Consider the following 16,808-nt stretch of genomic DNA (forward strand, 5'->3'; position numbering starts at 1 on the left):
TTGGCAGGGACCTACAAGGATCATCAAAGTCCAACTCCATCTTTTCTAAGTGCTCCTTTCTGATTATAGCTACACTTAAAAGGAGACCTTTTGGAGACCTAAAACGCCAAGAGCTGACCCTGCCAGAACCATTAATAGATGATTAAAATATCTTTGTCAACTCACCCACCTCTCTTCTGTAACCTCACCACGCTACATTTGACACTCAGAAAACCCTGGAAAGCTGCAAACCATAGCCCTGGGCACAAGGGACAGACAATAAACACTTTGGGAAAAGTCAGGTGTGGTAAAAGTGCCCCTCTCTCCTGCCTGAGCATCTCCACCTGAGCATTCCAAACTGGAATGTGCTGGCCAAGTGTTTAATTACTGATAATTTGGGGCTGGAGCAGGCAAGGAGCTGTTTCCCTCCTTTACTGAGAGAATTATTATTTTCCTCATCCCACGGCGCTGTTGCAACTGGAATCTTCTCACGGGGAGGTTTTGGCTCCAGCCCAGGCAGAGGCAGTGATGGGGAGAGGCAGGTGCTGCCTTTATATAGCAGAGCTGCAGGGCTGGGGGAGCTGAGGGCAGCTCCAGGGGCCTGGGGAGGACACAGGAATAAATATTGATTTCATTTCCCTTGTTTCTGGCTTGTTGGATTAATCTGGTAGCTGTGACTGTGTGGGTTCTGTATCTACTTTTTCTCCCAGATGTGAGAAAAATGATTTGCAAGCTCTGAGGTTTCAGGAAGGTTGGGAGAGTAATTGTAATTTGCTAATGAGAATATGGAGTATTGAGAAAAAAACCCTTCAAAACCTGGTTTTTTTGGGAATTTAATATTTGGGCAGTTTTGTCAGTGGCTGAAGGAATAAACAGGTAAATTCTGTAACTTCACACCCCCCTTGCACTTCTTTTGAACACAAATAAGCAGGTCCAGTGTCCTTCAGTTTCTTATTTTTCTTTTTTCCTCTTAACTTGCACAAAGTTGAGGGAAAAGTTTAAATACTGGCAGGAGAAGGGAAATAAAACAAAACACATCATAATATTGTCTGGAGGCTCAGCAGTGAGACCAAGAAAGCAGAAATGACACTGCCCAAAATCTGGATGTTTACAACCTTTTGATTTTGAAGTGACAGCAGAAACCCTCCTAAAACAGTTTATTAAGCAGGAAGTTTCACAAGAAACTGAGAAAAAAAGGCTCCTCCACCCCCAAAAACCCCCTCAAAATGCCACTGTGTGCTGTGGAGAAGCCCCATGTCAGCATCCCTGGGTGTCCCCAGGGAGGGACACGGGCTGGGACAGTGCCAGGGGGGAGAGATGGGACATTTGAGGATGTTGAGGGCACCATCAGCTCTGCAGGGCTGTGGGGCAGTGGAGGGCGATGCTGTGGCTGTCCTGGGACCTTGTGGGGATTTTGAGGCAAGGGCAGGGGTGGCAGGGGGGAGATGCTGCTTTGGGGGTTCTAAAATGATGACAAATAGGTTTTATTCTCTTCATTCTTGATTATTTCTGGTTATAAACCCAAGCTGGCCACCCCACTTTCCCAGTGAAATCTTAGCCAAACTCCAGGCACAGGCTTGGGTTTGGTTAAAAGGCTTTTTGCAGTAGTTAAACGTGATAAGGCAGAGAAGGAGAAAGCATTATTTAAAAAACCTGCCCCAATCTTCCCCATCATGTGTGATGCTCACCGTGACACAATCATTTTCCAACGCCACTTTTCGGTTAAATATAGAAGTGCATTTTCTGTTCCTTCCCTCTCCTCTCCGTCAAACAATTGTGCAACTTTCTTTTCCCTTAATATAATTCTGCATTAAAATTAGCTCCAGGACTAAAAAGAGTCCTGTGTGTAGGACGGGAGCTGCCTGCCTTCCCTCTGGATCTCCCACTGGGATTTTACCCCTGGTTTGAAGGGGTTTGGGGGGGGTGTGGCTGTGCTGTGCTGTCCCCCCTGATGTCCCCTGTGCTGTCCCCAGCAGTGAGCATGCAGAGTCCCGAGGGTGGATCAGACTCAGCAGCTTCTGTGGCTCTTCACACGTCGGCCCCAGCCCAGGCCCCGGTGGTGCAGCCAGTGCCAGCCTCACAGCAGGTAACGTATGCACAGCTGGGGATGCTGTTTCCATGGAGAAGAGCCCTGCTTTCCCTGGCAGATGGATTTTAATCCCAGGTTTTGATAGTGGGGAGGTTTTTAATCAGTGTGTTGAGGTAACAAGGACAACCTGTTGGTGGACTTGGTGTTGGTAAAGGGCCCTGTGGGTTTGAGGTCTCCCAATCCACGTGCAAGCTTTAAAATGTGGGGTGTGGGGTTTAATTCAGGTCCCCAGGGGAGTGACTTCACACCAGCTGGGTGTTTGCTTAGGATTAATTCCCTGTTGTCGTTGTTTGGTGTGTCAGGAAAAGCAGGGGAAGGTGGAGCAGCCCTGGAAGGTACCCAGGGCACGGGGAGAGGTGAGGGCAGAGCTGGTGGAGGAGCCACTGCTGGATCCACAGAGGAGTGGCCACAGGTCCACAGGTCAGGGAGGGGATTGTCCCCTCTGCTCTGCCCTCCCCCTGCACTGCTGGGGTCAGGTTTGGGTCCTCAGCACAAGGGCATGGACAGGTTTGAGCAGGTCCAGAGGAGGCCACAGAGCTGCTCCAGGGGCTGCAGCCCCTCTGCTCTGGGGACAGGCTGGGAGAGCTGGGGGTGCTCACCTGGAGAGGAGAAGGCACAAAGCCCCTTGCAGGGCCTAAAGGGGCTCCAGGAGAGCTGGAGAGGGACTGGGACAAGGGATGGAGGGACAGGACACAGGGAATGGCTTCCCACTGCCAGAGGGCAGGGCTGGATGGGATATTGGGCAGGAATTGTTGGCTGTGAGGGTGGGCAGGCCCTGGCACAGGGTGCCCAGAGCAGCTGTGGCTGCCCCTGGATCCCTGGCAGTGTCCAAGGCCAGGTTGGACAGGGTTTGGAGCAGCCTGGGACAGTGGAAGGTGTCCCTGCCCATGGCAGGGGGTGGAATGGGATGAGCTTTGAGGTCCCCCCCAACACAAACCATTCCATGATTCCATGGTCTTTTCCTTGGGTAGAAGAATCCCAACACTTTGATTTGCAGAGGGGGGATTTATGATCAATGTCCATGAATATGCTGCATTTGGGAGGCCCAACAGGAGACAAGTGATGGATTCAAGTGATGAATGGGAACCACCCAGTGCAAAACAGGAAGGGTTAAGTGAAACTGGTTCCTTTTTGTTCCTTTTTATGCCTTTTGGGGAACTTTCAAAAGAAATTTTTGTCACAGGAAGCTGGAGGGATAACAGGATGGGTGGGTGTAACTCAGCTTCATCCTTCTCCAACTCCCAAGTGAGCAGTAGCAGCTGCCATTGGATGCTGATGAAAAGGAGCAATTAAAGATTGGGAATTGGGAGGAATATTGGACTCTCCAGGAGCCATGGACATTCCCATGGGGTGATCCAGAGCACTGCTGTCACCTCCCAGCCTTCCCATCCATGGAGAGCATTCATTCCTTGCTGGCGTGGCAGGGATGGGGACAGCAGTGACCAGCAGTGCCAGGTGTCCCCAGGATCAGTGGTGTGGATTTGGCTGTGAACAAAGGTTGGAAAAGCTCTGGATGATGAAATCACCCATTCAACCTCTGCCCGTGCTGTCATCGGGACATGGAACTCCATGGATAAAGGAAAATACAGGGGATAGTGGAAGATTGCTGAAGAGGAGGAGCATCCAGAGCCTTCCCTTCTCACCAGCAGGACAAAGAAAACCCTGGGAATGAGCTGCTGGCAGCAGGAATGGTGTGAGGCTGAAGCCCTCGGGGTTGTTGAGCACTGGTGCCCCTTTTGGCGTGAGCAGAGGCTGTTTGAGCAGGATGGCCTCACCTTCCAGGTTGGGGATGATTCCTTCTTTTGGCTGGAAGGTGATAGCAGAGCTCCTGGACAGGCAGTGAGGAGCTGAGCTGAGCAGCTGGGCCAGGGATGTAGCATTTGGCAAGAGCAATGCCAGAAAATGGGAAAAAAGTAGGAGAAAGGAAAGAGTCTTTGATGTAGGTGGCACTGCCAAGGCCTGGCTTCAAAAAGGATTTGTGATGCCCCCATCCAGCACTGGTGACAGCCCCTTCTGGAGGGAGAAGGGGCCAGGTGATGGCTGACAGAAGTGTAGGTGTCCTCAGTCAGGATCTCCAGGGAATGCAGCCTGGGGACTGCAGATGGAGCAGCTGCCTGGAGATCTGGGCAATTGTCATAAACCTGTAATTCTTCTAGAACTGGGTTTCTGGTTTCACATAGATATGCTGGGAGGGATAAAAATCATAAATATCCATGTATAAGGCAGCCAGCAATTAACAATTTGCTTCTGGGATCGTTTTCTGGCTCTTTGTTCTGTTGGCCCAATCTCCTGGGTGTTTTTAAAGCTTCCAACCACAGAGGATGTGTCTGCTTGGAGAAGGTGGAAAAGACCACGGGGATGCTTGGCTCTGTTCCCACTGAATCCTTTCTTTCCATCCACCACATCCCCAGTTTGTTTTGCTGGACCTGAAGGTGCTGAGCACTCTGAGATGTGTTGACAAGCTCAGACTGAAAGTGGAGTGTAAGACAGGGATGATGGAAGTGACAGAGCCACCACCACAAAAGGTCCCTGTGCCCTTGGTGGCACTGCAGGGACAAGCAGAACCACCCCAGCTTTGGTGCTGGCAGAAGCTTGGTGGGATTTCTTGTTGCAGGAGGCAGAGTGTGGTTGGGTTTAGCAGCTCTAAGAGAAGGAATTTTGCAGCCAAATGTGGATGTGTGAGGAGTGGTTTCTCTTTAGCTGTGGCTGAACTTATCAATGAACTGCTATTTCCTTTCATGGAGGTTTAAAAATGATTCCTGTCAGAAATTGTGGAGGCAGCTTTGCCCAAATTCAGGGGGCTGAGTTCAGGCTGGTGCTCCCTCTGGGAGGGTGGAGACCACAGGGACACCAATTACAAGATGCTGCTGCTGGTGCCAGAGGCAAGTTGGCCATGAAATGTTGGAAGAGAACACTTGGCTCACCTGTGTTGTGGACTGAAATTGTCTCTTCTTGTATCTTCTTCTTGCAGAGGGTTTTGGTGCAAGCCACGGGCTCCGCTCCCAAAGGGGCGCAGATGCAGCAAATCTCTGTTCCCAGAGTGCAGCAGGTTCCACAACAGGTAAGGGACACTGGGCACTCACACACCACTTTTGAAACTGTGCCAGATCTAGAAAAACTTTAATTAAAGAGTTGTGGGCAGTCAGAGAGCTGGGATCACTTTCTCCAGCTCTCCTTTCCTTTCTTGGAACGATGACAAAAGAAACTGTCAAGATATTTGAAGTTTAGGAAGAGCCTTTGCTGTAGCAGTTGTCTTTCATGTATTTGAAGATTTGATGAATGCTTTCAACTTAAATTTAAAAGCATTTATTAAATCAAAGTTAAATTAAAAGCAATCTCCTTTGGTAAAGATTATTTTTGAGGTGAAATGTTTGGAGTTTTTTTAATTAACAATTTACTGACTGCACGTGGCTCTATAGAAAGGTTTGGTGCCAGGGAGCCGTGCAAGTGTTTTTATTTATTTGAACTTTGCCTTTTCCAGGGCTTGTTTCCTGAGAAACCAGGAATATGTGGTGCTGCTCCATATGAACAGCAAGTCTGACCCTCTTAATTTTTTTCCCATAGTGATTTTTTATTTGGTTGCTCCATTTCAGGGGGAAAAAAATTTGACAGAGGGCAACTCCATCTCTCCTAAAGCAACAAAAAAAGGGGCTGGGGTGCAGCTGGACACTGTCAGGCTCCCCTCTGAAGGAAAGGCTGCAGCATGAGCTCACCCCTATTAGTCAGCCCAAGACACATGTGCAGAGGAAACCCAGCTCCATTGTTTCCACTGCTCATGGAGCAACCACTTATTTATCTATTTTAACTTGACCTTTGAAAATAAAAACCTCCTTTGAGATTCCTAAGCATGGGGGCGGGGGGCAGAGAGGGTGATTTAAAAAAAAAAAAAGAAAAAAAAAAAAAAAAAAAGCCTGAGTGTGAAGGTAAGGTTGTGCAGTTTACCCAGCAGTTCCTGGGCAATCCCTGACTTGTTGGTGCCTGTTGCAGGTGCAGTCTGTGCAGCACGTTTATCCAGCCCAGGTGCAGTATGTGGAAGGAGGAGAAGCTGTTTATACCAACGGAACCATGTAAGAGCCTCTCTGAGTGTCCCTCTCCCACCTCCCAGCCCTTCCCTCCCCCAGGCTCCTTCCACCCCAGCCCCACAATGGAAGGAGGAAGAGGAGGAGCTGTTTTAGGTGTTCTGTTGGGTGTGAGGGTGGTTTCAGCCAGACTCCAGCCCTGGGGGTGTTGTCCTCATGGAGGGACTGTTCTCCAGGGAATCCTGGTCATGAAGGGTCTGGTGCTCCCCTGTGCTGAGCACTTGGTGTGCTGACATGGGCAGCTTTAGGAGTGGAGCTTGTAGAGGAACAAGGGGGTATTGGAAGATTTTATAGAGCCAAGAAATCCCAGATTGGCTTGGGTTGGAAAAGACCTTAAAGCCCATCTCCTTCCAACTGTCCCAGGCTGCTCCAAGCCTCGTCCAGCCTGGCCTTGGACACTTCCAGGGATGGGACAGTCACAGCTGTGCCAGGGCCTCTCCACCCTTAGAATTTCCTCTTCCTCCTGGCTGCTGTGCCCCATTTTGTGCCTCCTTTTATCCTTTCTGCCCCCAGAGCTCCAGGCTCTGCCCTCACTATGAGCTTCTGCTGTGGGGCTGATTGGTCCCAGCACAGAGTCCCATTCCAACAGAGCAAACCCCACCTGTAGCTTTTTATATCTTCTTTTCCTGTCAGAGCCAGGATTAAATGCTTGAGAGATGTTTTGTGTTCATACTCAGATGTTTATTAATTCTTATCTATGTTACAATCTCACGAGTGGTGAGTTCTAGTTAACAAAGTGAAAAATGGCTCTGTCTCTATCTCTCTTCAAGGCCTTTTAAGAACAAACTGTCCAATTATGAAATGACCCCTAGATTATTTTTACTTTTGACCCAATAACCAGCCACCCGTGGCCTGCAATGCAGATTTTTCTACCCAACTACAAAAAAACACCCAGACCCATGAAAAGGGTGAAAAAGAAGGACTTGGCCTATGCCCTAAATCCTCCATCTTGCTCTATATATATTACTATATTCTAAACTATATTAAGAATATTTCTACATTTAGAATGTTACTATATTCTAACTCTATTAAACTCCAAGTTTTCCACCTTGTGATATTACATACTTCTATTCAAACTCCACACCCATAATAATCCCAGTGCTATCATTCAATTTTGGAAGCCTCTTCCAAGGTCTCAGGTCAATGCAGTGTTTTCTTGGGGGGTCAACGCCTGTCACCATAGAAAGTCTAAAATTCTTCGTGCCCAGAGTTCCAACACCTGAGGTGATGCTGTTTTACACCATGACACAGGCTCTGAGCTTCAGAAGGCTGAAATGACTCCTTTATTTTTGGGATGTGTCTCCCTTTTATACTATTTTACACAGACCAATCTGATTGGTGACAAAAAGGCAAACCTCCTCAATCACATTGGTCAGAGCAGAGGGACATCAAGAAGAAGTCCCTCTTAGGAAAAGGAATGAAAAACTAAGTACAGTTTACAAAAATATTTCGCCTGTTTACAGAAAATTCCCTGGGAAAAGAATTTCAGAAAACCAAAACCTCTCAAGCACAAAACCAGGGCTGCACTGAGGGGGTTCTCTGACACTTGTGCATCTTTCAGAAGCTGTCAAATACGGGATTCCCTTTGGCAGCTCCTCTCCATGTCCCCTTTTTGTCCCCGCACAGACGAGCCGCCTACTCCTACAGCAGCGAGGCGCAGATTTACGCCCCCGCCGGCGCCGCGCCCTATTTCGAAGCGCAGGGAGGAGGTGGAGCTCAGGTGACTACAGCGGCATCCTCTCCTACAGCCATTCCCTCTCACAACATGGTGGGCATCACCATGGACATTGGGGGAAGTCAGATCCTCTCCGGCTCGGGCGCCTATCTCATTCATGGGGGGCTGGAGAACTCTAGACATTCTCTGTCACACACCTCACGCTCCTCTCCAGCAACGGTATGTAGCCCTGCAGGCACCGCAGCTCGGGGGCCAGGAATGATCCCAAAGGGAGCTGAAAAGCCTGCAGAGAATAAAACTGGCCTGTCATTGTCACTGTATATGTCTGTAACGTGCAAGGGAGAGAATAGACACTGGTGTACTGCACTTGTTGTTGAGTCAGGGTTTGGGCTGTTCCTCTTGCTCAGCAGATCACTGAAATTATTCAGCATTAGAAAAGAGAATTAATCATTCTAATATTAATAAACTAATAATAAATTAATAATAAATATAAATTAATAATAAATATTAATAACCCAATTTGGTTTGGGTTTTTCACCCCCACCCCAAGCAAAATATTTTGGCTTTTTAAGATTTGTTTCTATTTACGTTTTTCTATTAAGTCAAACATCTCGCATGTGCTTACCCAAAATATTGAAATGTATCTTCAATTATGAAGAGACCTGAGAAATCCTTTCTTAAACCAGTGGATAATTAGCACATAAGTTATGTCAAGTTGATCATGCCAAGTGCACAGTGATCAAAAAGTCTTTGTGTATATATCTCCTACACCATTGTGTATTCTGCCCTTGCCGTATGTTTAGAAAATGTCTTTTAGGGGTAATAGTGATCAAACAGAAATGGTTTAAAGCTCTGATTTCTCTAAACTGTGTCCCTCCAGCTGCCAGCCGAGGTGGCAGGTGCTGGAGGCACAGCTGTGTGGGACTGAGGCCTTACAGCTCTTCACCCAAAACAGCCTTTTTGCAGTAAGAAGCACCAGAGCTTTGGTTTGGGAATCTCCCAGCCCTTAGCAGCTGCCAGGAGTGCTTGGAGCTCATTTCCTGGGACACTGCTCACCTCCCTCTGCAGAATTCTGCGTGTTTATGTGTTCATATATAAATATAAATACTAATGTAGGTGTAATTCAGGGTATGTAGCCAGAATTTAAAATGTGAGCAGCATCACTAGGGAGAAAAACAGGAGCTGTTGCTACTGAGAACTCTTGTAAATCTGGCCTGTTAAGTTGTACTTTCTTTTCTCATTGGGTTTTAGAATATAGACTTGATGTTTTTTGAATCTTTGTGCCTTGAAAGGTTGCTTTGATCCTGTAGTAAATGTGCTCTGCCTTGGGTAGGGATAGCAGAAAAGTCCTTAGTTTGGGTGGAAGAGAAGATGACAGATGCTGAGGTTCTTTTCTTGGGTGAGAATCGTGTGTGTGTGTATTTTAACTGTTCATAGTTAAAAATTAGCACTGGGCCATTTGGTTTTTACTTGAAGTTATTATTTGGAAGCATCACCTGTGTGGGACTGCATCTTACTAAACTGCACAACTTTACTCTTGGATTTTTTGGGGGATTTTTTTTGTGGTTGTTTGGGGTTTTTGTAATTTCCATGGCGATGAGCACAATATAGAAGCCCAAGTGGAAAATATGTCAGAAATTTCCTATTAATGGATTTAGTTGGTGGTTATTACATGAGATAAGGCTGTTCAGGGAAAAAAATTTAGAAAGAAACTTTTTTTGAAATATATTTGAGATAAATTCACCCTGTTGCATGTAGGAATGAGCTTTCTGAAGGTATTTTAACACAAAATGTCTGAGGAAGGGCTGGAAAAGGTGGGAAAGAGTCTGGCAGGTAGTCCAGGGCTGTGTCTGTGTGAGGCTTTCAGTCCTTCCAGCACAGACTGGGGTCAGAGGTGGGGAGCAGAGCCTTGACTGCTTGGAATGTCACTTAATCATGGAGTTATTTGGTTTGGGACCTCAGAGCTCATCCAGTGCCACCCCAGCCATGGCAGGGACACCTCCCACTGTCCCAGGCTGCTCCAAGCCCCATCCAGCCTGGCCTTGGACACTGCCAGGGATCCAGGAGCAGCCACAGCTTCTCCAGACACTCACAAGAAAGGATGGATGACTTAAGGAGAGCTGGGACTGAATCAAATCCATGGGCAGGAACATTATTTTCTGTTTTAATGCCCAGCCTAAACAGAGACTGGAAAAGGTTGGTGTTAAAGAGGCCAGAGGGGCTCTGGTGGTCCTGGCAAAACGTGGTGGGGCAGGACTGGGAGCTTTGTGGGAGGAAAGGAAAACAGAGCTCGTGCAGGTGGAGTCAGGGAAGCCAAAGTGTGTGCAGTGGCCTTGGGGATGGACATCAGAGTGGTCAGCAGTGGGGAAGGAGAATTGGAGGTGTTGAGAGGGAAGAGACCTCAAAACCAAGGAGGGCACCTCCAGAGGAGAATGGAGACAATTCAGGAGTAATTCAGTATTGGAGTAATTCAGGATTAGCAGGTCCAAGAGCTGCTCAGGAGGTTGAGAGATGTTTGGTAAAGTCTGTGTGTGCACTAAAGAAAAATCTTTAGACACTTGGAGAAATCTCTGAAGAAACCTTCCCTGTCTGCTGGAATCTCAATGTTCTGCTCCATCAGCTGAGCTGAAACAGCACAGGGAACACTCAATGTCTGTGCCAACACAGCACTGTTAATCTTCACCTAAATTAGTCTGGACCAAGAGAGGAAATCCTTGAGACCTCCCATAAGTGGGTCCTCAGAGCTCTTCACCTTCCTGCAGGGCTGCCTAAGAGCTTTTAGTCTTTCCCCTGTAATATTTTTTATTGCAGATGCAAGGTGTCCTTTAGGATGGGACTCCTGCCAACAGCAAAAGGCCAGGCAGCATTTCTGTGCTTGCCTCAGAGCTGTTGCTCAAATAGCCCCTGAGCAGAGGAAGGAAATTGGGTCTCCCTCTAACTCTGACTCATTTCCTGAAGGCTGTGTCAGCACTCGGGCTTTGGTTCCTCGTGGTCCATCACAGCGTGGGGCAGTGCTCACTGAAACCCCGCTGATCTGAGGCTGAATGCAGTGAGAACACCTCCAGAAGTGGCTCCACTGTGGGGTGGAAACCAAGGGACCTGTGCTGGAGGTGGAGTGTCACCTTCACACCTGGATGTGGCACAGGGCCTGTGGCTACTTGATGTCACTCCAGAGCTGGCTCTGCTGTGCTGTGCTCTGCCACCCTCCTGTGACAGAGCCTGGCTTTGTCAAGGGCTGGGTTTATCTCAGCCCTAATCTGCACTGTGGGGTGAGTCAGTGCAGGCTGTGAATGTGGGCAGGAGGCCACAGACAGATCATCTGCAGATGCTTTCTGGGTGTGCCCACGGAGGTGTTAAATGAGGACAGAGGCAGCAGAGCTCTGGCTGCAGGTTCTGTGCTGCTGCCTTGTCCTGCCTGCACTGCCAGGGCACAGAGAACAAGCTTTGACAACATCTGCTGGAGACAAACAGTAGGTTCTGCTCCTGCCAGGCTCTGATGTGAGGTTTGGGGAGGTTTAGAGACTTCTTTTTACTTACAAAAAGCTTGTAGATGAGCACTGGAGCTTTGGGACCAGCTAAAGGAGCTTCCCAGATTTTGCCCCAGCAGCAGAGTGGAGAAGACAAGAAGGATTCAGGAGAGGGTTGAGGCACAAGGCAGCAGCCACAGCTGGGCTGAAGTGGAACAGGAGCCAGACAGGGAGTGAGGAGGATCCTCAGGAGCCAGAAGGCCTCACCTTGGATCCTGTGAGATCAATAGAAATGAGCACAGGTGGCATCAAATGTTCCATCCTGCCTTCTGGGGGAGAACTGACTCAACTGAAACCTGGCTCCTCCCTGCATCCATCCCTTGGCAGTTCTCAGCATCAGAGAGCCCTTATCCATACCAGTTCATGCACTCTCTTTGCACCACAGCTTTATTTAATTTTTTAGGTTTTTTGACAAAATATGAAGAGGTGACAGTCACCAAGCCATCACTGCCAGCTCTCCTGGGAAGGCCTGGGCACAGCTCTGCAGCCAGTCCCTGCCCCGCTGCAGTGGATCTGTCTGGCCATGGTTTATTCTCAGCAGGAAGGGAAAACGAAAAGGGAAAATGCTTTTTTTTTTAATAAATAGGCAGCGATTTTAGTGGAAGTTAAACCTCCCCCTGGCCTGGCTTTGTCACCCCCGTGGGGATTCCTGCTGTGTGTCCATTTGCATGTCCCAGTAACGCCTCTGCAGCTCCATCCACACCGACTGTGCTCATCTGTTTGCCTCTTTTCCACAAGCTTGTTGATATAAAGCATTAATCATTCAAATATTAATAAAGAAACAATAATCCTGGCTGTTGCTAACTATCTGATTTCCTTTCTTTTTCCTTTTTTTTTTTTTTTCTTTCTCTCTCCTGTGCACATTTTTCTTTAGCTTGAAATGGCGATTGAAAACCTACAAAAAAATGAAGGGATTACATCACACAAAAGCAGTTTGCTCAACAGCCATGTAAGTTAAAATCAGAATTTACAACCTTTTGCCCTGCTTTGGTAGGAGAATTATTTCTTGGGTGGATTCAACAGCACGAGTCACTCAAAAGCAGCCTGTGATTGAGCTGTGCTGCCCAAAACAGCCCATGCCCAAGGAAAAGGAGTCTGCAAAAAAGTGCCATGAGATAATGTTTGCTGCTGAGATGCTCTGGAGTCTATGAACTGCCTCTGCCCAGTGTTTATTTCTTTCATCTGCCTTGCAATGGAAATTGCTGGCAATCAGATAAACACATTTGAGGAAGTTCTTTTCCTTTCACTGCAACTGAAAAATGGCTGGAAAATTACTTGTAAATCCGCAGCCATGACTCTGTGTGAACTGTGACAGACTCCCCTCAGCCAGCACACACCAAAAGCCTGTGAATGCCTTTTTTTACCTCTCTCTGTGCCTCAGGAAGCCCATTCCTGTCACAATGCTGTGCTAAATCCATGTGCTGGGCCTCTCTCTGCACTCTGCCAACGATTTCCCTGCTTTGTGTGATATTCCCACTGTTCTGCTGGGCCTTTGCATCTTGGTTTGTGGCTCCCGTGCAGGAACACCGAGGGCTGAGCACATGCTTGGGTGAGATTTGGGTTGATCCAGGTCAGGCTGGAGTCCCTGGACTTGCCTTGGTTTCCCTGTGTTTGGATTAAGCTCAAGCATGTCCTGCACCCATAAATCCCAGTGCACAGAGTGGTGCTTCTCTATTCTAACAGATTTCCTCTGTGTTTGGGGCTGGTTTGTTGTCATTCTTAGGGCCTAAAAATAAAATAAAAAAATAAAATCTTGGAGTTCTTCACCATAGATAAATAGCCTGAGATACCTAAAGGGACTTTAAACCACTCTGATTCTCTTCAGCTGATTTCAAACTCCAGGCCAGGGCTCCTGGGGGAGTTCAATCCTTATTTCATCTGGTGGAGAGTGAAGGTTTCTGGTTGTAGTTGGGGAAGCACAAACATGCAGGATCAGGCAGTCCTTGTTCTGGGCATCTCCCTGCACCCCTCCCACCCCAGGCTGTGCCAGGCTCACACTTTTAAAGTGCTGCACAAGGATTGTGTTGCTCTGCAGGATTTGTCTTGTTCATTGAGGACAAGGTTTGAAAAAAAAAAAAATCAGGAAAAGAGCAGAGGAAAGAAAGCAAAAGGTAGAAAAGAGATTTCACTGACCAGAAGCTGTGCAAGAGGGAGTGGGAGGATCCAGCCCTTGATCAGACCTTCCCCACCCTTGTCTGGCAGAGTAGAAGTGCAGAACTTGATAACCCTGGTTCTGGGTCATGGTTCATAGTCTGGCCTAAGGTTTAAATGCTCTTACAAACTCTGGAGCAAAGCAGCTCCTTCCTGAGCACCTGTGGGCACAAACAAACTCCTTCCTGAGCCTGTGGGATATATCTACCCTCAGCTGATCCCTCTGAAGGTGCTGCTCCTGCACAAGGTGCAGGGCACAGAGCCTGAGCTGAGGAACCCTGCAGGCTCCTTCCTGTCCCTGCTCAGCCTTCCCAGGGCACAGGGAGGTGTCTGGGGACATGTGGGAATAAAGAGAGGGGTGAGCAGTGCCTGGAGGGGACACAGCACACTGGGGAACCAGATCAGGCAGTTCCAGGGCTGGAGGAACTCCAGAGCCATTCCCCAGGGAGGCTCTGCAGCCCCTGCATGGGGAGGGAGGTTCTTTTAGGACTCATCTGAGTGAGGGACCTGAGCCCTGGCAGTGCCCCCTGATAGGAGCAGGGAGCTGGAGCAGGATGGTTTGGGTCGGAAAGGACCTTAAAGCTCATTTAATTCCAACCTCCTGCCGTGGGCAGGGACACCTTCCACCAGCCCAGGGTGCTCAGAGCTCTGCCCCAGCCAGCCTTGGATGCTCCAGGGATGGAGCAGCCACCACCAGCGGTGAACCTTCCCCAGCTCCTGCTGGGCCACAAAAGGTTTGTGATCCCCATGGTGTTCCAGTCCCCACCTCTTCATGGCGAAGAGCAAAACCTCAACTCCAGGGAGGGCATTACCCATCCCAATCTGCCCATGGCTGGCACACAGGATTGTCAGGCTCTGCTGGAGGAAGGGAGCAGCAGGTGAATGCAGTTTGTCAGGGCTGAAAGCAAATTCCAGCTTGACAAAAGCAAGAGGAAACAGGGAGATGATGTTAATTGCACTTAGTTGTGACTTAATTGCTCTGAGCCTTAAGGTTGCAAAGTTCTTCATTGTCTTCTGTCCCTTGTTTTAAATTTGGCATTTTGGAAATGTGCAAATTCTTGAGATAATGAGGCTTGGTTTGTTACCATCAGCAGATGGTTCACGCCAGGAATCTTTGGGGTTTAAAAAAAAAGATAAGAGGACAATTAAAGGTATCTCAGCTTAGAGGGGAATTTTTCACATAATTTAACTAAAATCAATATGAAATGGAGCTTGATAACTGGATTTGGCTTCAAAACCCCCTGAGAGGGTATTTAAGTGCACTTGAAAAATGCAGTGGGGAAGGTGAAGCTCCTGCTGAGCCCCTGTGACCTGGGGAGGTTCTGATGGAGCCGTGTCAGTGTGTGACTGCAGCTGACAGTGCAGAGACCCTGGCCCAGGGGGTTATTTCCTTGCCATTTATGAGCTTGCAGATGATGCAAAGAAATCAGAGAAAAATAACTGCAATTTTTGTACCCAAGAGCCTGAAGTTGGAGGAGTTGGATGCCTTGAGGCCCTGTGGCTCAGGGGTATCCACAGCACAAGTAGGAGTAGGGAGAAAATGCAATTTTTCCTCATTGTCTGCAAAATGAAATACAAAAAAAAATAAAAATAAAAATAACCCCCACTGGAATTCCTTCCTGTGAATGAAAGGCTCTGTCCTAACTCTGAGCTCGACTGAGTGGAAATTTAGGAACCTGCTGATGATGGTTCCAGCTAAAAACACCTTAAATATGACCCACAAATGGTTAAATTTTTATATTTCATAGAAGCGGCCACCAGAAAACCTCTCCAAACCTGTACCTTAAAAAAAAAAAGTTTTTTTTTTTTTCTCAGCCAGCCCCAAGAGTGGCTTTTTTCATCCTTGGATTGAGCCAGGATGATGTTTTTGCCAGTGTTTTTTTGGTTTTTTTTTTTTTTCAAAGGAAATCAAACAGTCAGATAGAAATAAAGTTAAGGTAGAAATGAAAATTAAATGTTCCCCTGTAGCGCCTATAACAACCACAGCAGCATATGGCTGTAGAGTGATTGTGTTGGAACCTGATTGTGGCATAAACAGAAATAAACTGGGGAATATCTGATTGTCACAACTGAGCAAAACTCAGAGAGCAAACAGAATAAGAGATTCAAATGGAAAGGGTTTTTAATTTTTTTTTATTTTAAGTGCCCAATGTGTTATTAGTTGTGCAGGAAGAGCAAAAATCACAGTTGGAAAATTATTTATATTCTGACAGATCTCTGTTTCAAGCTCTTTTGTGTGCTTCATAACAAATTTCTAATTCAAGAGTGAGAGTTCATATTGTGAAACTCTGCAATGTTTAAGGGAATATAAAAAGGCATTTGCAGGAAAAGGAAGCTGGGAGATGAAGGGAATCTTCTAGAAATATCAGGGATTAGAATAAAAATGCCCAGGATCAAATTTAAATGAGAGGGTTTATCTGTGTCTGAATTTTCCATAGCAATACAGAACTTTTATGTATTTTTTAAGGCTTAAGATTTAGGAGATAAATAGCTGATGCACATTCAATATCTTCCATAGGATAAATAAAATACCTGGTTTAAAAATTTGAAAGGATCTTAAGCAATAATCTTTTAAATATAAGGGATGGGCCAAAATTAACATAGATGTGAACAACCTAAAAACTGAATTCCTGCTGGTGTTTTATGGCAAAACCACTGGGGTCCACTTTTGTTAGAGGGAACTGAATGGCTCAGGACTTTCTGGGGCTTCCAGGGGTGTCTGTGCTGCAGGTGGGAGCAGGAAGAATCATCATGGACCTTTAACAAACCATCTCTTGGAACTTTGGGGGTTTGGAGAATGATCTTTGTCTGTGGGAGATCCCCTCAAAGAGTGTCTTGGGTGGTGTGGAACTGGGGGAAGCTGGGAGGAGGAGAAGAGGCTCCTGAAAAGCAGGACAGAGGGAAAAGTGGCCTGGAGGTTTTTCTTTCTTCCAGCTGTGGCAGCCCCTGGTCTGCTCCAAAGGCCACCAGAGCTGATGGATGCAGTCATGGGAGTTTGTGGTGGGATTTGGATCAGCTCCAGCTAACAAATCATGGAATGGTTGGGGTTGGAAGGGACCTCAAAGCCCATCCAGTGCCACCCCTGCCATGGCAGGGACACCCCCCACTGTCCCAGGGTGATCCAAGCCCTGTCCAGCCTGGCCTTGGACACTGCCAGGGATCCAGGGGCAGCCACAGCTGCTCTGGGCACCCTGTGCCAGGGCCTGCCCACCCTCACAGCCAACAATTCCATCCCAATATCCCACAAAAATCTCCCCTTTTCCATTGAGGAGTCCTGTTCCCTCCATCCCTTGTCCCCAGTCCCTCTC

At 47.6% G+C, this 16,808-nt stretch overlaps 1 protein-coding gene across 4 annotated transcripts in view; it reads left to right on the forward strand.

Annotated features, from left to right (window-relative positions):
• RFX2 (regulatory factor X2) overlaps positions 1-16,808 on the forward strand; it is a 64,300-nt gene that overhangs the window by 31,208 nt on the left and 16,284 nt on the right. The window contains exons 2-6 of one of the 4 annotated variants that reach the window (XM_083879959.1): positions 1,956-2,065; positions 5,040-5,129; positions 6,056-6,135; positions 7,774-8,041; positions 12,224-12,298. In XM_083879959.1, coding sequence (XP_083736085.1) covers positions 1,961-2,065; positions 5,040-5,129; positions 6,056-6,135; positions 7,774-8,041; positions 12,224-12,298 — 618 coding nt within the window. In that variant the 5' untranslated portion in view covers positions 1,956-1,960. Of the gene's footprint in view, positions 1-1,885; positions 2,066-5,039; positions 5,130-6,055; positions 6,136-7,773; positions 8,042-12,223; positions 12,299-16,808 lie in introns of those variants that run through there. The other 3 variants (XM_083879958.1, XM_083879957.1, XM_083879960.1) reach the window with 3 other exon arrangements.

This window comes from Zosterops lateralis (assembly GCF_965231275.1).
Source record: "Zosterops lateralis genome assembly, chromosome: 29".
Classification (NCBI taxonomy): Eukaryota; Metazoa; Chordata; class Aves; order Passeriformes; family Zosteropidae; genus Zosterops; species Zosterops lateralis.